Source organism: Chanodichthys erythropterus, chromosome 22 (assembly GCF_024489055.1).
Source record: "Chanodichthys erythropterus isolate Z2021 chromosome 22, ASM2448905v1, whole genome shotgun sequence".
Taxonomy (NCBI): Eukaryota; Metazoa; Chordata; class Actinopteri; order Cypriniformes; family Xenocyprididae; genus Chanodichthys; species Chanodichthys erythropterus.
The window spans coordinates 11467282-11486824 of NC_090242.1; the positions used below are offsets into that span (position 1 = coordinate 11467282).

At 33.9% G+C, this 19543-nt stretch overlaps 1 protein-coding gene across 13 annotated transcripts in view; it reads left to right on the plus strand.

Annotated features, from left to right (window-relative positions):
* The window catches only part of fnbp1b (formin binding protein 1b), a 102403-nt gene that overhangs the window by 63302 nt on the left and 19558 nt on the right, over nt 1-19543 (plus strand). For 7 of the 13 annotated variants that reach the window (XM_067375790.1, XM_067375788.1, XM_067375784.1 and 4 more), the window contains exons 7-10: nt 4471-4599; nt 4951-5097; nt 7305-7499; nt 12547-12738. In XM_067375790.1, coding sequence (XP_067231891.1) covers nt 4471-4599; nt 4951-5097; nt 7305-7499; nt 12547-12738 — 663 coding nt within the window. The remainder of the gene's footprint in view (nt 1-4470; nt 4600-4950; nt 5098-7304; nt 7500-12546; nt 12739-19543) is intronic. The other 6 variants (XM_067375794.1, XM_067375796.1, XM_067375795.1 and 3 more) reach the window with 2 other exon arrangements.

Here is a 19543-nt window from a genome sequence, read left to right on the forward strand (position 1 = left end):
TCCGAAAAGTCAATGCACGTCAAAGTCAAACTTGCAGATCAACTCTGTTGAAGAGGACCTATAATGCTTTTTTACATTTTCAACTTTCTTTAGTCTTTAATATTGATGTTTGAGCATGAGAAATGTCACAAAGTCACTCTAAAAGGCAGTTATTCTCTATGTCAGTGTCACTGTTTCTGAACTCCCTGAAACGCCTCCATTGTAGTCTTGAGTTTTCTTCCAGGAATGAATAACAATATTCCTCGTTTAAATAATTCCCAGCCAAGGTACATGCAAAAAAAAAAAAAAAAAAGGCCTGGTTGAATTAGTTAGTCGTGTGTTGAAACTCATGGTTATGGTAAGGGTTGTGACAATTCCCAAACACACTCAAAGCGGCTGACTAATCACAACACACTGATCCAGTCAACCAATCAGAGGACATTGTGCTTTTCAGAAGGAGGGGCTTCATAGAGACCGGAACTAAACAGAGCGTTACTGACAGACTGCGAAGAGAGATGCTGCAACAATATAAAGTTTTTTTTTTTGTTTTTTTTTTAATTCAAAACTTATTCTAGTTGACCTCAAAAACAAAACCAAGAGTTTGTAAAAGGGCATAATAGGTCCTCTTTATTGTTGACACAGATGTTTCAGTGTCAGTGAAGGTACAACAGCTGTATTGGGCCAATTAGAGAGTGGCTGCATTCAACATAGCATATTACCATACTACTCATGCCTTTTCTGCAATTTACTGTATTTGAACTGTGCATGAATAGATTTCCTAGATAAGCTGCCATACATATAACCAGAGGACTGCATCCCACAATGCAATGCGCCTCAACTTCATCTTCCATTTACACTGGGACTAAACCGGAAGATATATCAACCACAGTTTTTATCTCTTTCATGACTCATTTGTTGATTTTTTTAAAGTTTATACTGCCAAAAGTTAAGACATTTTTAAACATTATTGATTTCAAAAAGCTAAATAACCATATTTAGACGTCACTCACTGAATTAAACATGCAACATAATGAGGTCTTTGAAAGTTACTCTATGATAAAAGCAGTTACATTCTGAATTCTGAATGCTGTCAGTATGTTTGTGAGGTTGTGAGGTTTGATGCATCTTGTTTGACTTTGATGTGTTGTAGAGCGGTTTGTTTTAGATATGTCGCTGTCATGTTACGGTGTCGATTTAAGAACTAACCCATTAGTAGTCTAAGCTAACTAATGTGTATGTTTGTGTTTTTTTATATCATGCCTTAAAGCGATGTTATCATAAGGTAGGTGCACCGTGGCAGGTCTGTGTGTGTGCGCGTTTGTGTCTGTGTGTCGGGACACTGTTGCTTCCTGTCCAGCCATGGCCACGCCCACACGACACACCTGCTGAACGGCCACCCACTCACAGGCTTGATTAAAGTTTGTCTGCGCTGCTACCCCTCCAATCACATCGCTCCAGGCATGAATATTTAAATATGTAAATCTCAAAGCTTCCTGTTCTGCTGACCCATATATAAATGTCAGCTCTCCATATTACAGTTTATTAAGATGTTTGTGTGTGTTTAGTCTTGCAGTGTGTCCACATGAATTTTATATAATATAATATAATATAATATAATATAATATAATATAATATAATGTAATATAATATAATATAATATAATATAATATAATATAATATAATATAATATAATATAATATAATATAATATAATACCATATAATATCACATAGTATAATTACAAATAATTTTTATATTTGTAAAATAACAAATTTGAATAAATATTATTTATTTTATATGTATTCATATGTGTATTATATTTTTATATAATACAATATATAGAATTAATATTTAATAAATACATATTTATTTATTTATTTATTTTATTATTTAAATAAAAATAAACTGTCATATCACTCAGTGCTTGTGCATTACAATATTTTTCTTAAATATAAAAATATTTAAATGTAAGAATATTGCATTCAAATATTTATATAATGTTAAATTTTTTTAAAAAGTTTAATAATATAAATAATAATATATAAAAAATAAAATATAAGTGTAATATAAATGATAATATATTATACTATATTTTATATATTTGTACATTTTATATTATATATTATAAATATAATGTAAATATTTCAATGCAGTTTTCTTATATTTGAATATTCTTATATTTAAGAAATAATAATAATAATAGAAGTGCACAAGCACTGAGTAATATGTAACAGTTAAATTTATGTAATTTTAGTTAAATATGTAATTTTAGTTAAATATGTAACAGATACATTTCCAGTGAGAGCTAATGTAATTTTAGGGGGTATTTTCTAAACTTCCCTTCTGCTCATGCACACGTCTGCTGCTGCTGAGCTGGTGGTGGAGTTTGAGTTTCCATGGCAACAGTGAACCTCAGGTTAACCAGTGTGATTTCCTAGAATCGGATCAGGATGTGGTTATCATGACAGTGCTTTCTCTGTATCGTTCGCTCACTTAAATGATGCGCACTAAAATGCATTTGTATTCTTTAGAGTTGCATTTTTTTTTTTTTTTTTTTCGGCCCACAAGAGCTCTTGAGCATTGGGTGTTTATATAGTGTAGTTTTTATTTTAGCTTTTCACTTTTACGTCATAGCTGCCTTTTGGCACATAAGTTATAAATACATCTATAAGTGAACAAGGCTGAAGGTGATTATACTCTGATGTGCAAGTCATGTGGGAGTTGTCTGTGAGTTTATGGGTAAGTCATTGAGACTGAGTATGCCACATCCTCTAGTCACAGTGATAAAAGCATCTCTTCCATTTACAGTAAATCAGACTTTTGATCTTTTTGTTGATTTTCTGCATCATCACACCGGTTAGCCCCGCCCCCCATGAAAATTTAATTCCGCATATCTGTATGTGTAACCCTGGACCACAATACCAGTCATAAGGGTCAATTTTTTGAAATTGAGATTAATACATCATCTGAAAGCTGAATAAATAAGCTTTCCATTGATGTATGACAATATTTGGCCGAGATACAACTATTTGAAAATCTGGAATCTGAGGGTGCAAAAAAATCAAAATATTGAGAAAATCACCTTTAAAGTTGTCCAGATGAAGTCCTTAGCAATGCATATCCACTCACAAAAATAAATTTTTGATATATTTACGGTACAAAATATCTTCATGGAACATGATCTTTACTTAATATCCTATATTTTTGGCATAAAAGACAATTTACAATGTATTGTTGGCTATTGCTACAAATATACCCATGTGACTTATGACTGGTTTTGTGGTTCAGGTTCAAATAGTAAGCATCAGATATGTTCGAACTGGTTATGACTTGAGAAAACCCTATGAATGGATTTTTTTAAAAAATTTTTTTGACGTTTTTGCCTTTACGATGATAGGGCAATAAGCAGACATTAAGCGTAGTGGGGGAGAGACAGGAGGATGGGATCGGGAAAGGTCCGCGAGCTGGGACTCAAACTCAGGGCGCCTTAATCGCAATGGTGCTATATGTTGAAGCGCTGACCACGAGGCTATCGGTACAGATGAACAGTGTTGGGGAAAGTAACTAATTGCGTTACTTTTAAAGAAAAGTAATGCTTTAGATTACTTTATTATTGCTTTTTCTCACCTGGGCTGGGCTTGCTTGTTTTTGAATAACAACAAAAAAAATTCTGTTTTTGGCAAATGTAAAGGCCCTTTCATGGCAAAAGTAAAATGAATAAGCCTCAGGATTAAGGAAATGCATATTTACACCTGTAAATATTTACGCTGAGGGCGCAGCTCAAACAAACCTTTCAGCTGTGCTGCCATTCTGGAATACAGAAGAATAGCATATAGGAAAAAGAAGTTCAACACTCTTATTTCTAAATCTAATCCAAAGTAATTTTTGATTATCATTATAGTTGAATTAGATCATTAAAGGTCAGCAGTAAAGACATTGGTTAATAAAGTGAGATTAAATACATAAAGTATATTTGTGTAATTTAATATAGTTAATTATTACATGTTTGCGTAAAAATTCTGAGATTGCATTTCACGGTTTTCATTCATTTTGAGGAATACTGAATGTTTTCGTGCAAGTGATGAGTAAATGCATGCTCACATTTAGTCTAGAACTACAATAACCATCATGTTTACACAGCGCACACAACACCTCTGCACTTTATTTCTCTTAACATGGGGAGAGCTGTCCATCAAACAAATGTGAAAAAGTAACTTAGATATTTTGTTGTAAATTGAAAAAGAAATGCATTACTTTACTAGTTACTTGAAAAAGTAATCTGATTACGTAACTCAAGTTACTGCCGACAAATGGATTAGTTTTAATGGGAATAATCTGTTGCAAAGAGATGTAGGAAATCACAAAGATTTGTCAAAGCCTCTTTGAGTGTGTGTGTTTAGGTCTATGTGGTTTTAGGGGTATAATTACTAATATTACTTTTAATAATATTGCAATGCATAACCAATATTATTTCATTCTCTTTCTCTCTCAGGCACGGCAGCAGGCACAGATGAGACACCAGATGGCTTCTGACAGCAAGAATGAATATTCCTCATACCTACAGAAGTTCAACCAGGAACAGAACGAACATTATTACACCATCATCCCTAATATTTTCCAGGTGCACACACACACACACACACACACACACACACACACACACACACACACACACACACACACACACACACACACACACACACACACACACACACACACACACACACACACACACACACACACACAGAAACATCCAATGAGATTGAATTACAGCTACTAATATTGTTGTTTATTTGCATGCACTGGCTGCATTGTTTTTGAATACACTAAATTATGCAAATCAAGTAACTGAGTAAAAACACCCCAAAATTCTGAATGCAATTTGCATGGTGCAGTTCCTGATCTTGCAGCTTTCTCTCAGAAATACACACACTAACTCTTTACATCTGTGTGTGTGTTGTGTTGCGAGCAGAAGATCCAGGCGATGGAGGAGAAGAGGATAGAGCGAATGGGCGAGTCGCTGAAAACGTTTGCGGAGGTCGACCGACAGATTCTGCCCATCATCGGGAAATGCCTGGATGGAATGACACAAGCGGCCGAGTCAATTGAACCCAAGAATGTTAGTAACACACTCATACAACCTCATTCATGAGGCTTCTGACGCTCCTGTCGCCACCTCCTGTCTGAAATACCTCTTGCAAGTGCTGCTGCAAGTGGTACGATTTTAATAGAAGAGGAAATGCAGAAAACAAGGCTGTGAAATGTCCTTAAGTCACACACTACTGTTCAGAAGTTTGGTGTCTGTGAGATTTTTTATGTTTTTGAAAGAAGTTTCTTTTGCTCACCAAGGCTGCTTTTATTTGATGAAAAATACAGTAAAAACAGTGATATTGTGAAATATTATTACAATTTAAAAGAACTGTTTTCTATTTGAATATATTTTAAAACATAATTTATTCCTGTGATCAAAGCGGAATTGTCAGCATCATTACTCCAGTCTTCAGTGTCACATAATCCTACAGAAATCATTCTAATATGCTGACTTGCTGCTCAAGAAACATTTCTCAATGTTGAAAATAGTTGTGCTGCTTAATATTTTTGTGGGAAAATGTGATTTTATTTTATTTTTTCAGGATTCTTTGAAGAATAGAAAGTTCAAAAGAACAGCATTAAATTGAAATAGAAGTATTTTGTAACATTATAAATGTAATTAAAAAAAAATCAATTTAATGTTTCTTTGCAAATAAAATTATTGAGTATTAATTTTAAAAAATCGCACATAGCCAAACTTTTGAATGGTACTTCACTGCCTCATTATTTGAGCCAAATTAAATATGGTGTCTGCTCCAACTAAGGACTTTAAATCTCTGATGAAGTCCACAATCTCTACAATGTTTTGAATGTATATTTTCTGTGTTTTTAATTGATTACTGAAAAAGAAGTTGCGGAAATTATGTATTTATATGTTGATATAATAGTCTGCAGATGATACTGTGAATGACCTTTGTCTCTAACAAAACTTTTTGGGACAAACTTCTCAAGAAATTACCTAAATCTGACAAAACTTCCTTTTAGAGGCATCCTAAAAAGAGAGATGACATATTTATACCTGTTAAATGCTCCATCAGAGCTTTCATCTTTGTGTAAGCTCCAAGAGTGTGTGTGTTTAAGTCCATCCTTTTTAACTTGGAATATCACCTGAAACATTTGTGAATAAAGCAGTGTTCCCATCCCATGTGTTCAAGAAAACAAAATTGTCACTTCCTGGGAAACTGGCACAAAATCTTTATAATAAAAATGGAAGTTGCTGTAATTAGGGAAGCCACTGTGGCTCTAAAACCAACTAAACTAAAACCAACATTTGAAATGCTGTGCAATGAAATTGATCCACTGGTTAGTCCAGTTATCCAGTCATAATATGATATATTGAGGCAAAATCAAACGTTTTTTGTTGTGAATTGAGGGTTTAATTTGGTAAATGCTTCTATCGTAGTTTATCCGCATGTCTTCTTATCGGATAAAAAAAATTATCCACCTCAATTGAGGGCATAAGTTCTTTTTATGTGCATTTTTAAAAGTTATGTGCACCTTGGAATTTCCATCCAGCATTTTTATGTGACATCCCAAAATCTGCATTAAAATAGTTGAATGGAAACACTTTATATGGCTATTTTAGGAGTATAACTAATAATATTTCTAGTCGATAAGTAGTCATTAATTATTTGACTAATTGCACGTTTATATTACTTAAAAATCTACTGGGGGGTGGAATATATAGCCTATTTTGTGCTCAAGTGCATGCACAGACAAAAGTAATGAATATGAATGTCATCAAAACATCTCATGCAAAAAATAGCATGGAGACATTTTAACTATTTATTAATAAACTAGTGTTTTCTGAGTGTTCTTTTCGATTCGAATTGGTTCATTTAAAAGTAACTTTTCAAGCTTTCTATATATACTGTATATACTGTATATATATATATTTTTTTTTATTTATTTTTTTTCTAAGATTAACCGACTAATAGAATTTTGGTTGACTAAGCCTCTTCTCGCCGATTAACGTTTAGTCGACTATTAGGGGGCAGCCCTAAATATTTAATTCTCTCTCTTTTTCTGTATACGATGTCCATTGACTCTAACTATAACATGTCCAGAAATTACCTAAATTTGATAAAACCTCCTTTTAGAGGCATCCTCAACCTTAAAAACTAAAAATGTCAATAGGTTTATTTTATAGCAATACATGTTAGCTTATTTTCAAAGCAATAGAAATCATTGTGAAGTCCCCATTCAGAGACTATCTGCGCTCTCTTTCCCCTGCAGGACTCCTCTCAGGTCATAGAGTCGTACAAGTCTGGGTTCGAGCCTCCTGGCGATGTGGAGTTTGAAGACTACGGTCAGGCGATGAAGAGGACAGTGTCCGAGACCAGCCTCAATAACTCACGCTCGGACAACAAAGCCGAGCGTTCCAGCAAGGGCAAGACCAAAACTCTATGGCCTTTCATTAAGAAAAACAAGGTAACACACACAGTCACTGCATTCGCTCGCAGTTACTCCGATTTGACCGAAAAACTTCATTTACATCAATATGAACACAAAAATAGAGACAGACTGATCTGAAAGCTCATAAGAAAGAATGTTTCATGTGTTTATGTGAGTTTTGTTTTTACTTTGTGCTGGTTATTTTCATTTGTGTAGGTTGTTTGTATTTGTGTACTTTTATCGTAGTTCTTGTAGATGCTGCTATTCGTTTGCCACCATCGTTCTCCTCTCCTTTCCCTTCCCTGCACGAAAATACAAATGTTCCACATTCATCCTGATGCTCCACCGATAACGTACTAATGCACCGGCCCAAGAGGCCTCACCTTTGACCTTTGACATCGCAGAGAATTGTAACCCTAAACCCTTATTCCTTCCTGTATTGTCCTTTCAAACCAAGAGTAATTCCTTCTTTGGCCACTCATCGTTGCTGTTCTCATGGTAACCACATTCTTCTTCCTTCTCCTCGTCTTCCTCTGTGTTTTTGTGACCTTTGACATTTATATCAAAGGCTCCACTCTTACTGAGCATGCTCAGTCCAAACCCCGCCTAACCTCGCAGGACCAGGATGTGAGCATTAACACTGTGATACATATTTTATGAGGTGTGTCTGTATGGCTATGTGCAGAATGGGAAACTACTGTATTGCGTATTTTATACTGTGCAGTATATACTGTATACTGCCTACTATTTTTAGTACCGTTTAAATATCTGGTGTGTAATATATATATATATATATATATATATATATATATATATATATATATATATAAAATATATATATGTATATTCAAAAAGAAAGCAGTTACTTACTTACAATTACTGACCCCAAACATTTAAATGGTAGTGTATTTCTTAATAAATTTGTATACTTATGTGAAACATTATGTGATGATACAGTAGTTCCGAAATGTACATTGTTGTCGCATGATCTCATCACATCATGTTTAATTTGGCAATGGCACAATGGCAGTTATATTGGAAATAAATATTTAAACTTTTGGCAGATATTACATTTGGTATCACCTACAGTTCTTATAATTTACGCTGAAAATGGAACTCTAGCGCATTGCATTATGGGATATCGTTCTCCATGTAGTTTGCTTTGTTGTATACTGCACATTTGTGCAAATGAAGTAGGCCATCTGAGTTCTAGATTTGCATATTGCACATAGTATAAATACCATGTAAATAGTAAGAGTAGTATGTAGTATGCTGTTCCAATCATAGCCTATGTTTGTCATTTTTTGTCTATTCTGTGTGTGTTTTGTGTGTGTAGCATCTGTTTGTGGTCAGAAATAACACAAAACTAGTATTAGGAGACTTTTAGAGTCTTTTCTTAGAAACCACATTCATTAATACGGTCATCTAGCTAAACACACAAACATCTCATGCAAAACTTTATCAGATTAATGGTGTTTGTGCATGAATACACATTAAAAGCAGATGATATGACAAAATTAGATTGTTGTAGATGGTTAGAAATCATTCTTGTGTTAATGTATGTTGGTAAAGATTACAGGAATCTTCTGGGTTCAATGCAGGTTAAGCTCTGTTGGCAGCATCTGTAAAATGTTGTCGATTACTACAGGAAATTATCTTAACTCGGTTTATAAAAACAAGCAGAAACAGTGTGTACAGTAATGCACTTATAAAGGAAGTCTATGGGCCAGTGTCATTCTTAATTAAAACTATTAAAAGTCATGTTGAAATAAAGCTGAAAGAAAAAATATAAATATTAGCTTAACTTAAAAAACTTAAAAGTTTCGGAAACTAACTGACTTATTAAATTAAATAAGTACTGAAATTACTAAAACATAGCTAAAATAAATGAATGCTAAATAGCTGCATTTAAAAAACTAATAAAAATGACAAGCACATACATTACACATTGAAAAAAGCACATAAAAGCAACTTTTAACTAAATTACTAAACGTTGAAGGGGACCTATTATGCCCTTTTCACAAGATGTAATATAAGTCTCTGGTGTCTCCAGAATGTGTCTGTGAAGTTTCAGCTCAAAATACTCCACAGATCATTTATTATATCTTGTCAAATTCGCCCCTATTTGGGTTTGAGCAAAAACACACCATTTTTGTGTGTGTCCCTTTAAATGCAAATGAGCTTCTGCTCCCGGCCCACTTTCCAGAAGAGGGCGGAGCTTTAACAGCTCACGCTTCGGTTGCTCAACAACAACAAAGCTGGAGAATCTCATACAGACAAAATGAGGATTGTCAGTGTTGGTGTTCAGCCTTACATTGTTCAAATCGGAGTTGACACTGATGGAGAGACTCAGGAAGAAGTTACAACTTTTAGAATGAAACTGGACGTTTCCGAATGGTTAGTGGATCAATTTATGTAGTTGCTGTGGAGTTGATACAACTGATCCACTAGCATGTGCCGATCTTTTGTACAAATCCAGAGTTGAATTGACCCTCATTTGTGTTTGACGTAAAATGACGGCATGGTAACAACACTCTACTACAACAACTCTTCCTCTTCTCTAAAGCAGCTCAACATGGCCTCACCCCCTTTGTTGCGCTTAGGGTTTATGTAAATTTTGGGGTTTGTCACCAACCCGGGAAGAAGCTTGTTGTAGTCCCTACCAGCTATTTGTTATAGACCTTAAAAAGTGATTTCGGTCAAAGTAATTCTCTCTCTTTGCATTGAACTTTGAGCGTCATAACTTTGCAGATGTTGTTTATGCTCAAACAGCAACATTACACACTAACTAAAGTTAAAAAAGTGAAATCATAATCAAGGAACCATTTAAACTAAAATATATAAAAGCAAAAGCGTATTAAAAATATTAATTAATACTATAATAGTAAATAATTACTTCTAAAATGGGCCAATACATTCTGGAGGGTTTAAAAACAAAATATATGCAGCTCATATTTATCTTTATATTTAACTGATTACATTATTTTGTACAAAGTATGTTATTTGAGCTGTAATTTGAGTTAACCTTTTAGTGGAGTGACTACTGTTTATGCAACATTGCTGCATGGACTTCCATTGTAAGTGCAATACTGCACACGTCATTTTTGTTGTAATGATTTCCAGTGGTATTCAGTACATTTGTGTGGATTTAGTTTTATCTAATTTTTTCCTAATGCATAAGGGCCGTGACACACCAAGCCGACGGTCGGCCAATGTCAGGGCCGTCCGTGAGAGAGATCGCTCTGATTGGTTGTTCAGTTTAGCGAATGAAAATAAAAGCAAAAGTGATGAAAGTGAGCAAAGAAGTCAAGACGGCACAGACAGAAGGCAGTGCTATTTTTATGCCAGCTTACCTGAGAATTACAATGTGCAAAAATCTTTTCATACTAACATGAGCCGCCTGGAATAAAGAAAGTGATCAGCATGATTGATATTCAAAATGGTAAGAGGGTGCTGCTTTGTTTATGGTATGTTTATCTGCAGTCCTAGTTTTGGGTTCTCTTTTTGAATGATGAAAATAGACTATTGATACCTGCTGCTGATATAGACAGTTATTTCCTTACACACAGGCGCAGAACGCACATGCTAGTTGGCAGTCAGCTGTAGTCCTTTTGGTATGTTCAAGCGCAGCTTTTTGGCCAAAATGCAGCTGAGAGGAAACAACACCGTCAGCTTTCGTTAATGCTAGTTCTCTTTACATCAGCTTGGTGTGTCACGGCCTTAAAGGACAGATTTAGGTTTTCTAGTCTGTTGGGAACTGAACAGTTAATGTGAGCTCTCCCAGAACACGTTCATTAATTTCTCCATTACGCTTTAGGGAGCTTGCTAATAAGAAAGTGAGAGAGAGGGAGAAAAAGAGCAAATGGTTGACCTGAAATCAGTTTTTTGTACTTTAGAGGAGTGTGCGTGTGCTGTGCATGCAACGATTGTTAAAGGGACTGTTCAGCCAAAAATGAAAATGCTGTCATCATTTACTCACCCTCATTGACTAACTTTCTTCCATGGAACACAACGAGAGAAGATGTCAGGAATATTTATTCTGCTGTTTTCCATACAATGGAAATGGATCGTCACCATGGCTGTTAAGCTCCAAAAATGCGATAAATTCTTTGACAAACTCTCTAACCTCATGCCACAGTTTTTCAGTTCTTCAGAAAATGATCAAATGCAGATGTTACTAGGGGATAGTTAGCCATAAAAATTATTTTTTTTTCAGTTTCATACCCTCAGAAACCAACTTCCGCCTTCGGGGAAGAAAGTTATCCTTCAGTTGCAGCAAAATTCATTTTTTGAGTTTCACACCCTCAGAAACCAACTACTGCCTTCCTCAATATAATCAGACACATATATTACATTTTTAGGTTTCTTGGTGTTACTTGTTTTGTGTATAATGCTTTGAAAATACTGTATATAAACACAATTATGCCAATAAAGAACTTTAAATTAAACTGATGGAGATTATCAGTGAATAACGACTTTAGGTCTTTTTTCCCTACATAAATCTGTTGTATGGAAATATAGTCATATCATATGTACAACTTTTACAGGGATTTTTGCCATTTTTTTTTTTTAAGCTTGACAACCCACGGTCCCCATCCACATCCATTATATTGAGAGAAAAAAGCAGCATAAACATCCTCTTTTGTGTTCCAGGGAAGAACGAACGTCCTTGACATGATGTCAGAATGTTCATTTTTGGGTGTACTGTTCCTTTAAATGGTTCTGCAGTGATTTGACCCTTGCATGTGACCCCTGATATACCGACCCGAGTTTAATGCACTAACTCTCTCGCTCACAGGGTTAATAACACCACAGCTGCAGCGTGTTTCTTTACGTTGGCATTTGTTTTACGTTCTGTTTTATTTTTGGTTTTCCTTTGTTATATTAATTGATTAATTGATTAATTCGTTGCTTTAGTTCTGTAACATTTTTGGATCCTTATTTCTCTTGTTTTGTGTTCCCCCTCCTTTTTTGTTTACCTCTTTCTGGATCGATTTCGTCCCCACCCTCTCTCTCTTTCTCTCTCTCTGTAAATCTCTCTCTCTCACTGGTCGCTGCTCTGTGGCACGTGTCTTACCGGTAGCTTATGTCCCTGTTAACATCCCCCGTACCTCGCCAGCCCCCCCCTGACCCTCCCTCACCTTCTGCTGTGACCCCTGACCCCTGCCCCACTCCCCAGACCCCCAAACAGTCCAAGGAGCCCCTGTCCCACCGATTCAACGACCTCATGACCTCCAAGCCCAAAATGCACTGCCTCAGGAGCCTCCGGCGAGGGGTAAGTATCCGTGCATGCTGGCGTTCCACGACTGTGTGTTTATGTAAGTGTGCGCGTGCGTGCGCCGCTCTTTGCCTGTCATTGCCTGTGCTCTCACATCAGTTAATGTTTGCATAATAAAAAAAAAGGAGCCGAATGATGATTTAAGGTGTTTTTTTACATCATAATCTAAATATAAAACAAGATATTGATGTCATAATGTGATTAATGCTGCCTTTAAGTCATGAATGAATGATCATATATATATATATATATATATATATATATATATATATATATATATATATATATATATATATATATATATATATATATATATATATATATATATATATATATATATATATATATATAACATGATCATTGTATTTATAAAGGTGCAGTAAGCGATATTTGATAAACACTGTTGATATTTGAAATCAAACAAAACAAACACGCCCCTCCATTCATTGCTCCGCCCCCAAAAACACGTAATGCAAGAGTGGATGTCTCTTTATCATAGCTGAAGTGAAGCAAAATAATGCTTTACAAAAAATATAGAGAAGATAACTGAATGACAAGGAAGAACAAAAAAATTAAAGCAGCACCATAGAAGCCCCCCATATTAAAGCAGCACCATAGAAGGCTCTGATGTTTGCCTACAGAACGCTGGCTCTGCACCGCCATACCTTAACTCGCTACTTCAGACTTATGCGCCCTCCAGAAACTTGCGTTCTGCAAGTGAACGGCGGCTGCAAGTGAAAGGGGCACAAAATCACTCTCACGAACCTTCTCCGGGTCTATTCCTGGCTGGTGGAATGACCTGCCACGCTCTATCCGAGCAGCTGAATCTTTAGCCACTTTCAAAAAAATGCTAAAGACGTATCTTTTTCGTCAGCACTTGACCCAGTAATAGTAGCACTTACCTTGATTTCTATCTTCATTCCATCTATTTGTGTATTAAAAAAAAAAAAAAAAAAAAAAAAAATCCTTGCTACGAGCACTTTACTGTCATAACTGTGACTTCACACAGCACTTACATTCTGTTGTTCTCATGTTGATTTGATTGATTCTACTGTTCTCATTTGTAAGTCTCTTTGGATAAAAGCGTCTGCTAAATGACTAAATGTAAATGTAATAGAACTTTTGGCGCTCTCGTGGTTAAAACATACCGGTCTAAAATACTCTGAATATAAACACTTATTATAGATGTACTGTAGTGATTCAGGATAAGACAAAAACACGGTTTGGAAAATGTATTCTTGATGTATTCTTGATGTACTATATAAATTTTGTAAAATTTGAACGCAAAAAAGTTATAGTGCAGCTTTATACGGAAGAGGATTAGGGCCAAGCAATAATAAAAAAATAAAACCATCTCGAGATTAAAGTTGTTAAATTACAAGAAAAAACTAAAGAAAAAAAAAAGTCAAGATAAAACGTTGAGAATAAACTCATTCAATTACGAGAAATAAGTCGTTAAATTATGAGAACAAATTCGTTAAATTATGAGAAAAATGTCGTTAAATTTCGAGAAAAATTTTGAGATAAAATGTTGAGAATAAAGTCATTAAATTACGAGAAAAATTTTGTTAAATTACGAGAACAAATTCGTTAAATTATGAGAATAAATTTGTTAATTTAATGACTTTATTCTCAACATTTTATCTTGACTTTTTTCTCAAAATTTAACTACACTTTTCTCATAATTTAACGAATTTGTTCTCGTAATTTAACAACTTTTTTCTCGTAATTTAATGACTTTATTCTCAACATTTTATCTCGACTTTTTTCTCGAAATTTAAAGATTTTTTTTCTCGAAATTTAACAACTTTAATCTCAAGATGGTTTTATTTTTTATTATTGCTTGGCCCTAATCCTCTTCCGTAGCTTTAACATACAGTACACAAGAGAAGAGAACATACAGTACACAAGAGTTTGTTGTTAGTCACTACAAGAGCATTTCTCAGAAATCGCTTACTGCACCTTTTAAGGATAGAATACAATGGTTATATTATTAACTTTGTTTCTTTAAATGTTTTTCCTAATTTTTTTGACTTTTAATAACTCATTTTAACCATATTTTGCACTGGTCTTCTACGTAGACCTTTTAGCATCCTTTCTATAATAAAATGTTCAAATCAGGAAAATTCTTTGAATCTTTTCTTAAGAACCTTAAATTATATTTGAATACATATGGTATTTGGTATTTATTTTTGGTTTATGGTATTTATTTATTGGTATTTTGGTATTTATTGTTGGTATGTATTTTTTTTTGTATCTTTTTTATTACAAAGGAACTACAATCAGTGTTGTTTTAGTTTTATTAGTATATATATTTATTAGTTTATATTTTAGTTTTGATTTCATATATATATATATATATATATATATATATATATATATATATATATATATATATATATATATATATATATATATATATATATATAATTATAGTTTTCGCTATGTTCTTTTGTCATTTTTATTACTTTTTCATATCTCTATTTGTAGGTTTTAGGTTTAATAATGTAAGTACTTCAATTTAAATGTATTTATTTCACTTAGATGCTAAGGCCATATTTCTGTTTGTTTATTTATTTATTTATTTATTTATTTAAAGTTTTTTTCAGTTTAAGCTGGTCATCTAATATTAACATCTTATTTTATTTCAAGTTTATTTAAAGAAAGCAATTTTTAATAGTTTTAATTTTAGTTAACAATAACATTTTACAATAACAACGCCAAGCATTTTGAGTTTTTACAAAAAAAGCTTAAATTTGAACATTATATTATATTAAATTAAAATAAATTATATTTTATTCAATTATATTATTCTTTGCTCTTTATTTTGTTACTCTAGTTCTAAAAAATCTTCCTGTCTTAGAGGAAATGTGAGAATTAAATATGAAATTGAAATGTATTTTCCCTAAAAAAATTTGACCGCACATTACTAAATTACGACCTGCAAGGACTTGATGGCAGCATTAGATTCCAAAGCGATGATGTCATAGTGTGACTCAGATTCTGGAGGCGATGATGTCATGCAGTGACTTAATTCTGGAAGAAGCAGTGGAATTGTTTATATCCTTCGGCTCCTTTTTCCTCCACCTCACACAGCCAATGAAATCCACTCTGACTCTCCTTCTCTCTCTGTCAGTCTGTCTCTCTCTCTCTCTCTTTTTTTTTATGTTTCGTTGTTTGCGTTTATCATGTTTTCACATCTTACGTACAAACACACTTTGCACTCAACACACAGGGGCGCCAGTCAGGAGGCCTCGAATGGACCCTGCATTGACACATAAAATAAAAACGGGTGCTCAAACATAAAGGTTTATCTGGAGTAATGTGATTACATGCACACAAACATTCAGAAACAATGTCTTGTATTTAAACACACGCTGACAGGTGACTTTCTGATCAAATCTGACCAGATTCACCTTCCCCTCAGGAAGGCCATTCGCATGTTTCCGTGTGTGTGAGCAGAGATTCTGACTTTTGAATGACTCTCTTAGATAACGGAGGCAAAACAACAGATAACGCAGCAAATCCCAGTTTCCCATGTGCCTGTGCAAATCTCAGACGTTTTTATCTTTTCACACTGCACCGAACACAGATACCGTTCAGCTCACAGATATACAAGGATCTATGGTCAGTGAACAGAAAAACAGATTTAGCATTTCCTATTTTTTGAGGACAGGAAGTGCCCGGTTAGGTTCATCGTATTGTTTTCTGTTTTCCATATCATGCACACTCTTTTTAGCTTAACTGACATTAGAGCTAATGGCATAAATCAGGTAACAGTGAAAGAAGGAAGGATGTTATAGACACGAATGGTTAAATATAGAGTTATAGAGGGCAGATGGAAACATCTTAAAGGATTTTAACTAAAAATTAAGGTTTTTGACACATTCATTCTCTTCATTTGTGCTCCTGGCTTGTTTATAATGTATGTGTTTATGGTTGACATGATTTGATGTACACTACCGTTCATAAGTTTGGGGACTGTAAGATTTTTTTTAAAGATATGAATACTTTTATTCAGCAAGGATGCATTAAATTGATCAAAAGTGACAGTAAAGACATTTATAACCTTTCAAATTTCAAATAAATGTTTTTTTGAACTATTTAAATTTCTATCCATCAAAAAATCCTGAAAAAAATGCATCAGTGTTTCCACGAAAATATTATGCAGCACAATAGTTTTCAACAATGATAATAATCAGAAATGTTTTTTGAGCAGCATATTACAATGATTTCTGAAGGATCATGTGACTGAAAACTGGAGTAATGATGCTGAAAATTCAGCTTTGCATAACAGAAATACATTAAATTTTTCAAATATATTCAGATAAAAAACAGTTCTTCTAAATTGTAATACATTTTTCGCAATATTACTCTTTTTACTGTATTTTTGATTAAATAAATGCAACCTTGGTACACTTCTTACCTATCCCAAACTTTTGAACAGTTTAGTATTAGAGCATTATTATTGAAGAAGTTGGATATGTTTAATGATATAAGACCATAATAATCAGTAAATATCATAAAGAATAATGTCATTGTGTCTGTGAGTGTGTTTTGGTATCTCATAGTCAGTTAGGTGTGTTTGTGTGTGTGTTTTTTGTGTTTGAATTGTATGTGTTTGCAAGTTTATTGAAGCAAAAAGTATGTGTGTTTGTCCTTGTGTGCTAAAGTTTTTTGTGTGTATTTTTGTATAAAGTGTGTTTGTTGAGTCACAGGGTGTGTGTCTGTTTGTATAGTTTTGCGTGTGTGTGTGTGTGTTTAATTAGGGTTTATTCTTTGCTGCAGTCTGCCCAGTCTCTCTATTATAATAAAGAAATCATGAAGAGGACTCTGGGTCGGCCTACATATGCGTTCGAGGCCAGGCAATATGTCGTAAGTGTGTGAGAGGAGGCAAGAGTGTGTGTTTAGATATACTATATTTACAAATTTATCCAAAGAAGTGAGCTAAATATGACAAAAACCTCATTTTTATTTTATTTTTTTATTTTTTTTGTATAAGTATATATATTATTTACATTATTTTATATTATAAATTTATTCCTAATTTATATAAATTTATATTTTTATTAAAATGTGTTCTATTAGGGTTTGGGTCAGTTTATGATAATTATTATTATCTTTATTTTAAAGCAATAGATGTCTATGTTATTTAGTGGTGTGTGTGTGTGCTTATATGATAAGATATAGAGTAAAAATACAGACTTAACCTCATTTACTGTTTTTTTTTTTTTGTTTAAATTAATGTAATTGATATTGTTCAGTAATATTCAGTAACATTATTAAATAATCTGAATTTCTTCATTAATCTGTATCTCCTTGAATGAGGTTAATGTCTGATATTTGGAATTCAAATACATCTGTAATTGAAAAAAGATGCATCATCATCAAATGACTCTCTCATTGGCTCCTCTGGCTTCTGACCCCGCCTCTCATGTGCAACCCCAGCAGCCTGACTCCGCCCCTGTGCTCTGGCAGCAAATCGGCTTGTGTGGGAGGGGTTAATTCTCGAAGTGTCACGAGTGCGACTTCTGAATGCGAGCCTAGTGCATTCACGATCAACTTTGACCCTTCCGGTGCTCGTAACACTTTATCACACACAAAGATGCGTTCAGAATTCACCCCTTTTGGTGTCATTTCGCTGCTTTGATATATTGGATGTTTATCTCTATATGTACATCACGTTCACACAAACAATCCCGTCTGTATTTGATATCTATGTCAGTTACAAACGCTTCGAATTCTACATCCTGTTGGTGCATTCATGAGTTTGAGAAGTGTTTAAACATGTTGAATTGTACGTCCTGTCAGTGCGTTTCTGCGTTTTGCATTTGTCAAAATACATTTGTCAAAATAGCTCCATAGTTTGAGCACCCTAAAATATGAAAATGTCCAGAGAAAAGTCTTAGGAAGCTTCACAATAAGGGTGTTGCTCTCACTAAAATTAGAGTTTTTTTTTTTTTTTTACTTACTTCCAAGGTACACAATATTGTAATATTTTATCATATTATGTCAGGTTTTTATGAAATATATATATATATATTTTTGTATAATCTGCATGCTTATTTTTAAATTATTTTCATTTTATGGCAGGTATTTTCTTTTGATTAAAGTAATTATTTAGTAATTATTCACACTACACAGTCAAAACTAGGCTTCACATTTTACCACACGTTTGCCTTTTTTGATTTGAGATTCCTACTCAGGTACGATTACCCAGAATCCTCTCTGTTGAGATGGCCGTCTCAAAAATGAGCATATCTATTGTGAATATTTTCATTTTTGTTTCTCTTTCTCTTTCCTCTGTCTTCTTTCTTGTACACCCATCCCTGTCGTGTTCTATTTGTTGGCTGACTATTGCTTGAGACTGATGATGTCATCCTCATGTGACCCTGTAACATTCTGTGTAATAATTGGTTCATTGGTACCTGCTGAAGTTCACTGCATCAGAAGAAAATGGCAATCAATTCCTGATGGAATAAAATCAAATTGCATCCTATATTTTTTCCTCATTGTATATCCAGTTTCACTTGAATGATGATTTTGAACTTTGTTGCATCATTGAGGTACAATATTGCTAAAAATTGTAGTATTGCATTTTTTAAATGATCAACTTAACCTCTTTGTGCATTTCAACAAATATTTAGAACATTCTGGAATATTTGAAAGGTTTCAGAAAACATTGAAACTCCCTTGCTAAGGTCGTGTGTCCACCAAAACATTTTTAGCTAGATGAAAACGCCAGGCGCTCTTCTGAAAACGTCTAGCGCATACATTGAAAGCGTTTTGATGGTGCAGTGTT